A 9,295-nucleotide genomic window follows, 5' to 3' on the forward strand; every position below is an offset into this window, starting at 1 on the left:
GATGATTTCCTCAGTTGCGAGAATGATCTGTATGCCAGATTAACATGTTATACCATTGTATACAGGATCACTCCATTTCAAGAGATCTCCATTGTTGCGTTGCTATGCAACGCCTGATTAATTTGATGTGGAAGATTTCTGCTTTCGAAATTAAAAACTGTTCTATTATACATAGTTGATTAGTTTGTACATTATTATTTTTGTTAATACAAGTATCATAATATGTCATATTCATAATGACTACATTGTGTCATATTTTCTTATTTTTTATGTAATTCCAAAAGGAAAACTAAGCAGCTAAAACGTAGCTCCTCGGGTCATAGTTGATTGGATGAAGAGGCCCATAACACCTGATTAGTTTCATGCGGAGCATTAACCTTTGAAAATAATATAATAAAGACAGGCGGAGATTGTAAATGACCTGGACATGGTATCCAGATACTAATTGTCCACGTGGCCGGGGGCCTTGTGAAGGACTGGAATCATCGCTTCTTATGTTGCGTATAGGCATTTGCGCCGAATTGTGAAAACGAGGAAAGCTTTTCAAAACACCTTGCATAACTTATTCATCTACATTGAAATCTCATTCATAGACAAGGTTTTTATGAAAGTAATATGGAGAAAGATAGAACAAATGAAAGAGAAAGAATGATATTGATGATTATTTCAGAAGGATGGTTAGGAAATAAGAGACAGAGAAATGTTATTGTACAAAATATGCACACACACACACACACACACACATGCAGTCATAATCAATATACACTCTATTATAGTGTTATACCAACAAGTTTATGATATCAAATATTGGAATCTTACAGATAATTATTTTTCCCCATGTGCATCATACACATAGGGCCTACATTAATTTCATGTCTTCTATCAAACTCGATCAATAGTAACTTTTTTCAATGAAAGTAGTGGAAATAGCAATTACTCGCTTTGTCGAACTGAGCGGTTACAACTCTTTGGGCTAATTGTAACTTTTCTTTGAACAGCTTACCTTCTTTTTGTTTTTCTTCTTCTTCTGTCTGCTACCACCAACAGGCAAGTATAAAGGAAACCGTGATTTTTGTTTTCAATAATTTTCACAGAATAATGTCCGTCGAGATTTCATAGGAGAGTTAGTCTAGTACTGGTCTGCGTAAAGACTTATGAAAACAATGATTTCTGTCATTTTTCCAAATATTACTTGACTACAACAATTTTTTTTGGATCATTTTTCGCACTTTTAAAATTCAATGTAAAATATTTTTCATTCAAAATTCGTCCCGAGAAACTCACAGAATGCAAATCCTAACTTCAATTTAGTCAATCGTCATTGTAAATCGTTTTTGGTCAACCGTTTTCAAAGACATCGCATTCAAAATCGTCGATTGTCATTGACATTCGTCCCCATCGCCCATCGACTGGAGAATGTAAGAATCAAAAATTTGTCTTAGTTCACAAAATTTCATGAATTTGTCAAACAAATTCGTCAGATAGCATTGGTCTTTAAGTGTGAGGGTGAACTAATCCTAAGCCTGCATTACCTCACTTCTCCCGCTACTGGGATCAGTAGACATTACTCCTAAACCGTTTGTTTGACATTATAACACACACACACACACACACACACACAGAAGATTGAGGGATAAATGGCAGTCAGAGAACACTAAAAACAGTAAAGAAAATATTTACTCATGTCGTAACAACTTTTGGATTTGAGCTCTTTTGCTTCCTGATTTTTTTTTTAAATTGCATGAAACAAACTGCAGAATATTCAAAATGATAAATGGCAAAAAATTTGATGTCTTTTTTATATACATCAACATGGGCTGAAACTCTACACACATGTAAGATAGTCTGAAAATCATCGTGGATCACTTTTTCGTTGGGCGCGCAGTCTCTCGATTATCGCTATCAGAAAATTTGCGCCCTCTCTTGGTTTATCGCACCAAGGAAAAGGGGACGGAGTCCAGACTAGGGCGTCACTTCAGATGATCTTGGGAATGGGTGACTGACTAAACCCGGAGGGGTGTGTGCAGACAGGTGAACTCTGGGCCATAGGTTGGAGGGGCAGATACGGGGACAGAGAGACGGGGGGGGGGGGGGGTGTCATTCAATGAGCCTCATTGAGAAGGATGTGAGGGACTTCTGACTTAAAGGGTGTGTACAGTTCTGGTTGAGGTTATGGTTTAGCTTTTAACGTTTTGCCAGATATTCAGAAATCTCTCTATGAGATGTCAAAGAGCATGTATTTCTAAGGGGTATCAAAAGTTTATTTTGATGAAAATCGGTTTTGAAATGGCTGAGATATCAAAAAAACAAGGTGAAACAGAGAGATCCTAATAAAAGGCGTGGCCTGTCGCCTTTTATTATCGTCATCACTTTTTTGGATATCTCAGCCATTTGAAAACCAATTTTCATCAAATAAACGTTGAATCCTGATACATACGCTTTCATATTTCATAAAAGGTTTCTCATTATGTCACGTAGGAATGTTCAAAACATGAATCCCCACCTCACCAGTACTGTACAGTCCCTTTAAGACGTACAAAAGGTATACAGGCAATTAAGATCCCCAACTTTGGGCAGCATCATTAGGTATAGATAGGATACAATGTAGGATGCCCAAGGGACACTTTGTGCTATGAGGATGGCTGCATGGACACAGATAAGATGCCGATCTGGAGAGGGGAAAATTCGATCATCTGTGAATTCCTCCGAGCCCGTGGTGGCCGTTAAGGCGAGTTGTGCCGAGGGGTAATTAATTGTTTTAATCTTTTAATTACAGGTGCAATTGTCAGAACGATGGTGAAATATAAATTACCAACTGGGTCCTCTGTTTGACTGATGAAAAGACATATCTGGCGAGTTAGGGCTTAGCACTACGGGACGTCCCCGTTCGGGAAGTCTCAATCTATGTTAATGGAATTAGCGATATGTCGAATAACATTGGAAACTTCTATCGGTCGACAGGAATTGTGTAACATGTGGGCTTGCAGCTAATTTGTGATTTAGAAGTCTCAATTAATGTTAACGGAATCGGCGATATGTTGAATGGCATTCGAATTTTCTATCGGTCAACAGGATGGTGTGACATGTAGGCTTGCAGATAATTTAGGCGATATGGAACGGACTTTGGCACATGGAAAGCGCCACCTCCAGTCGGTCCTTAATTGTTTCCATGTCCTGGTACATAGGTAATTTCAGCTTGCGCTGGAAGTGGTGGTTGTCGCAACCAAGCGCCTGTGGGAGGGTGTGAGAAAGAGGCGAGTTCACGTCAAACGGACCGGGATGCACGATTGTTAGACCGAGATCTGCCAAGCCGCCGCAGGGCACACGATCCGCACCAGACACAAAGACTGCATGGGGGAAGAGTGTGAGTGAGTAATCAGAAGTCAAAAATCAACCGGGAACTTCTGGGGAATGTTCAAAGAACAGGAAATGACTAAATAAGTATTGGAGGATGAAATTCAGAATTTCATCATAAAGCTAGTACATGTATATAGTAACTAAGAACATGAAATTTCTATTTTTTTGGTTGTAACGCAACTACCAAGTATTATATATAGCTTTGTTTTCCTTTCACCTGTAGGTTGCTTTAATCATAGTTAAAATCTTCGCTTGACAACGATAGAGATTTCCACAGTAACAATTTTTGGAAGATAAGGTGATGTCATCTATACCGGACTGTATTTTTTTTTTCTTAAACCAGAATAATCTTTCATGTTTATTATTGTTTGACTTCTAGGTCAACAAACAGGAGAAATAGTTCATAATTACAATTTTGTCAAAGTTAATATTCTGGCGACACTTCCTCTGACACATTCCCCAGCTCTGGTGTCACGCGTTGCGTTAACATAATAAATGCCTAGAGTCTTCCTTGGAGGAATTTTGGCTCCTAAATAGCCCAACTTTTGCCGCTAGACTCTAAAATTGCATACGTAATATAATAAAACCGTAAATCATCGGAGCTGCTTTTTATAATCACCCTTATTTCTAATGACACAGTTAATCTGAACATTTGATAGTTTCACATGTAGCTGTATGTACAATATCTAGTATTGTGGTACATATTGTATGTATATTCCCCCTTGAACCTGTACCAACATAAATGTGGTATTGGAAACATAATCTCACTTGAAATTGACAAATTGGATTAATTATGCTTACTGAGAAATTTCCTCTTCTGTTCCTCCTCAAGAGAATGGAAACATTCCCAGAACATTGTGATGGTTTGATGAGATGGGTGGTAGGGAATGCAGTATCTCGTGCTCTAATGGTGGCAAAGAATAAAAGAGAGTTTGGGTCATCACTCTGTTCATCGTTTTAGCCGTTGAAAATGCTAATGGGATTATTGAATATTGTTACAGTCCTGAAATATTTCACTTTCTTATGGAGGGAAAGGGCTTGTTTCTACTGACAAGTAAAAATAATGTTCTTGATTTTCTCAAAACATAGCTCCGTTTGAGGCTCGGGGACACCGTCGCATTGCTTGATCATTACAGCCATTAATATTTTGCAATTTAAACACACTGAAGTCCTCCTAATTTCCTTCTGAAATTGCCAAATTGTCCTCAATAATGAGGATTGGATAAAATAGTGACATGGATCATAACAAAGCCGTAGTGGAAGAGGGTATGTCAATAAGTTGTACAATACTTCCACAAGGAAAAAAAAATGAAGGAGAGATTATTTCGCAACTACCCTAAACGATACAGGAATCATCATTTTTAAAGCAATAAATGCTTACTTTTCCAATTATTTGCGGAGAATAAATCGTAGATTTTGGAGGAAGTCACAATGAGCCTTTGTAATTTGCGTCTAAGCTTCAAGAAACTTTAAAAAATGTCATAAGCTCATTACTTTATTCTTACTGTTTATTTGCATCACATATTATACACATGAATAATATATCATCCTTTTGATGGAAGCCGAAGTGCACTATTATCTTTTTCAAATATTTGGTTGCTCGAGTATTAAATGTCAACGAACCTGTTCTAGCGCTTTCCAGTCGAAGCGTTGCTGTCCAAGAACGAAATCTTCCAGTTCCACAGGACGAAAGATGCGGAGGATGCTCTGGCGGCAGACAAGGTAGAATCCCTTCCGAAAGGCGCACATCTGTTCAGTTGCAAGAGCACGCCGCACCTCTTGCTGGACATAACGGTTGCTGATTGAATAGTAAATAAATAAATAAATTATTCAATTAATCATTTAATTAATTAAATGAATAAATACATGGATATATAAAAAGACTGTGAAGCAATTTTGGTAGCTTTGGTGTTTGTCACTGCAACCACTGTCCGCGGGTATATCTATAAAACAAATGCAATCACCTTCAATTCCATCCCCACCAACTCCTTCCGAAAAATGGATCATACTTAACCTAATTCAATTCAGTTCAATTCAAGTAAATTTTATTTTGTCGAGAAAAACGTAACATACACTTCACATTTTGTTGTAACAAAGAGAGGACTAAATAAACTACTAGTACTCGAAGCCGAGGCTGACCAAAAGTAGAGCTACTTACATGTCCTCACTAGCCGGGATATTCTGGCCATCCTCTGTTTCGATCTCCATGTAGACGGTGTTTTCTTCGATGTATTCTTTTGTTCCATCTCTCAGCTTCGTTAACCGCATGGCCATATCACTGTCCAACTCGAGTAGTTGGTCCATTTCGTTTTCAGGCCTAAGCAATGAATATTATGTACATATCATCATAAATTGATGATAAACCTTTCCATGGTAAGGCGTTGCCTTTCTATGTGTACTCTACGCTCTAGGTATTTGACCCTTGTTGAACACCAATACTCAACTTCTGCTTGTGAGAAATAACAGAGAGAAGCATTTGTTTGCGTTTCGTTCTTTATCGTTCCTTGTGTATTTCCTCGCATGTGTTTACGAACGAAATGAACTAAAAATTTTCAGACTCAATGCTTTACAGTTATACAATGTTTCGTTCCGATAACTAAAAAAAAAGCATAAGGGCAACAAATACGAAAACAGGCACGTAAATAAACGAATCTATACACTTAAGTATGAACGTCGGCTTGGTCTTGGAGTGAAAGTTCAAATAAACAAAGTCCCCCTGAAGTATTTGGTTAGAAAGGGTAATGAGTTAAGAAGATAGTTCAGGGCTTGATTTACAATCCGGAATTCGAACATATCTGGCTCTTTTCTTTTCTTTTCTTTATTACTCACCCTCCTGAGAGGAGTTTGGTGTAGAAAAGTTGAGGGAACGGTAGAGGGACGACGGCTTTGTTGTACAGCGACAGTCCGACGAGAATGCCAAGGATCCGAATCAGCTCCAAGTCGTCACAATCCTACATGCAAAACACGAGGAGGAAATAAATGTTCCGATGTGTAATTATCGATGTTGGTGTATGCTTCCCACTGTTTCACACACCATGTGTATTAGAACTCATGAAAATTTGATTATTCCTTCTAAACTTGTTTCTCATCTAATCACTTTGGGTTAATTTTCGTCTGTGGCTGATTTTTTTTTCTCTTTTTTTTCGTTTTGTTTTGTTTTGTTTTTGATTTGTTTTGTTTTTGTGTTTGCAGGGGAGTTATTTTCGATTATGAGTAATTTGCCCCCTAAACACATGACGAGGTGAAGTACATGTTCATTGTACATGCGAAAACTTACCCACATATTCATAATCTATCATAATATCATATCATATCATAATAATAAACATAATAAAGAATAGCGTGTTTGATTGCCGGACAAATGAGATACTAAGCGAGCCTTATACACTGTACCTCCTTGGTCAGACATTGCTGTTTCAGAAACAATCGTTTATTAAATGACTTTTTTTGGCAGGCTGATAGAAAAATAATAAATTACGGTGTAGGTGTACACATGCGGTTGGTGTAATCAGGTTCGGACAGATGATTCAGAAACGTGATTACAAATGTGATCTTCCGTTGGTGTCTAACTCTTCTTTTCCTTGTTTGTTGTTAGTGTTTTGTTTTTTGTTTTTGTTTTTAGGGGAAGGGGGATCCCCTAGACAATGAAAGAAGGCCCAAGTACAGTGTGTGTGACTTGTTACTCCCCGCTAAACGAAATCGAATTTACCTTAATAAGTAGTTGTGTCGTTAGAGACGCCTTGTTTGATATCTCGGCGATCGTTTCTGATTTTTCGATTAATGCACCCTTTATCACTTTCAGAATAACGAACATTTAGGTATACGGAATTTGTGGGTTTTGGAATAACGAACCTTCGGAATAACCAACCTTGTTTCATTTTTGCATTAACGAGTATTCGTTATAATTTTAAACGATCATCACTCGGTATAGGCAACGACCTTTACAATAATTATAATAGCGTAATCTTTGGAAGTGAATGTCATGCCCGTTGAAGGCGCTGCTAATACTCATTTCTATTAAGTTGCTCCCCCCCCCCCCCCCCCCCCTGGTAGAAATAATACAAAACCAAGATTCAATGTCAAACCTGTCGGAACCACACGTGGGAGACTGCAGGGTCGTTCTCGTCTAAGAGCCGGACAAGACCGTAACGCTCCGGGTCCAGTAATTCAGCAAACACGAGCGTAAAGAACTCCTATATCATAGCGAGATGCGAGAAAATTGAAATTATGATAGTAACGTTTCCTAACTCTTTCCCATGTGTTCAATCCGTATAGGTGTTACAACAATTATTGTAACAATTAGATTAACATTCTCGTCATGTGGAAGAAAAAAAAAATCATTTCGCCACCGTGTCTCGTTGTATTCAATTACAAGAAAAGTCCGAGATTTACATTCTTTTTACCATGCATGAAGATAATCTCTAATCAAGCCCAAGATTTCAGGAAGCATCAGCTTTTTGTCATGTTGGATTTATTCCGTACCGTGCTCAAGACTCCCCAGTCCGCCCCTTTTTCACCAGCAAATTCCACATAGAGAGGGCGCTGTACATCTTTCTCGGTGACCGAAGAGAGGTAGAGACGCAACTGTTCGTTGAAAATAGTTTGCCGATCTGCCGAGATGCGGAATATCTTGTCAGCTGCACTGCAGCTGCGAACTGCGAACTGTCTCGAAAATAGAATATGTCATATTCATATTATGGTTATAGATTCCTTAAACATGCAAAAGAGCATGAAAATATCACATTCATTTTCATCTTGTTGCATTAATTTAGTTCATCTATTAAGCGACCAGTATCAGACAACGCAAATACGCCTCAAAGATCATAAGTTTTTTAATGTTGAGATACAATGATACAAAGATGCAGAAACTAATGGATTGTCCATGTGAACCTTGCCTTGTCCGAGAGATACAGCGTATTTCGGCCCTTGTGAATTTCATTCGATTGGCCATTATCTGACGCTAGCTGTCCAATCTTGTGATCTATTATGCTAAATCATGTATTTTTATAATTTTGCTGGAAGCAGTTGGTATATTTTGTCTTTGGGGGGCATAAAAACCCCCAACATATAACCTGGCAGTTTCTGATCATTCCAGTAAAGCAGTTTCTAGACTAAAAATTATAACTTTAGGACTATGTTGGGCAAGTAACATTTCCTAGAGATCAATACAAAGAATATGAATACATTTGATGTTCCTTATACCACTCGATACCTGAATATCATAAATACTACAGCAGGAAAATCCAATTTCTAATGTTCATCCACTGTTCCTTAGTCAAAACCTTTAATTGCAAACTCGCCAGCGATGATGTTAATGTGCTTTACTCTTATACTGACAATGATATAACAGTACTCAATTATAGTTTATGACTCGTTATTATATCATGCCGCCACTAATACTAATCCTATCAATACTTCTACATGTCTACGCTGGACAATATCGCTGTAGCTTTAACAAGCTGATACGCAGATTCTTAACCCCTGCCCATCCCGCCTCCAACCCCTAGCTCCGCTTGGAAAAGAAAATAAAGCAAAAAGATAACTATGAATTAGAATGCATTAATCATTCGGTATTATCATTTCATGTCAGGGCAGGTAAACATGACTCGACCCGAAACGTACAAATAAGAATAATCATATAAATAAAAAATACTACTGTCATTGACAAAGCAAGCTGTCCTGTGTAACAACACTAATATAAAGATAATGGATATTCAACCTCTAAAAAAGAATCAGAGCATTGTATTATCTCAGCCATTTCATTTCATTCAAAAAGTAAACTGTATTCAAATGTTCAATATCGTACTTTATTAAAAAGAAGATGCTAAAAAGAAAAACGGTTATTAACGCCTATCATTATAACACTAACCTTCTGTCTCAGCGTATCATGGGCGGTCAGGATTCGAATCTTCGTCTTCAGATTCAAGAGAAATGGGTA

At 37.8% G+C, this 9,295-nt stretch overlaps 1 protein-coding gene across 1 annotated transcript; it reads right to left on the bottom strand.

The window, feature by feature from the left end:
* Positions 1-2,432: 2,432 nt before the first annotated feature.
* Positions 2,433-6,291, bottom strand: LOC139723845 (E3 ISG15--protein ligase HERC5-like). The gene is made up of 5 exons (XM_071635054.1): positions 6,187-6,291; positions 5,516-5,674; positions 4,981-5,155; positions 4,159-4,261; positions 2,433-3,347 (listed from the first exon to the last, which is right to left on the bottom strand). Exons 2-5 carry the CDS (start codon positions 5,659-5,661, stop codon positions 3,103-3,105), a joined length of 669 nt encoding a protein of 222 aa, XP_071491155.1. The 5' UTR covers positions 5,662-5,674; positions 6,187-6,291; the 3' UTR covers positions 2,433-3,102.
* Positions 6,292-9,295: the final 3,004 nt, after the last annotated feature.

This window comes from Diadema antillarum, unplaced genomic scaffold (genome assembly GCF_040938485.1).
Source record: "Diadema antillarum isolate AM-2024a unplaced genomic scaffold, OU_Dant_1.0 scf00000201, whole genome shotgun sequence".
Lineage (NCBI taxonomy): Eukaryota > Metazoa > Echinodermata > Echinoidea > Diadematoida > Diadematidae > Diadema > Diadema antillarum.

Excerpts from the sequence above, each read along its gene's own strand:
- LOC139723845 (XM_071635054.1), bottom strand. The coding sequence starts at position 5,661 with ATGGACCAACTACTCGAGTTGGACAGTGATATGGCCATGCGGTTAACG. Across the intron at positions 5,156-5,515 it reads ATCCCGGCTAGTGAGGACAT|CAACCGTTATGTCCAGCAAG; the intron begins GTAAGTAGCTCT and ends CTATTCAATCAG. Across the intron at positions 3,348-4,158 it reads ACAGAAGAGGAAATTTCTCA|TCTTTGTGTCTGGTGCGGAT; the intron begins GTAAGCATAATT and ends TCCCCCATGCAG.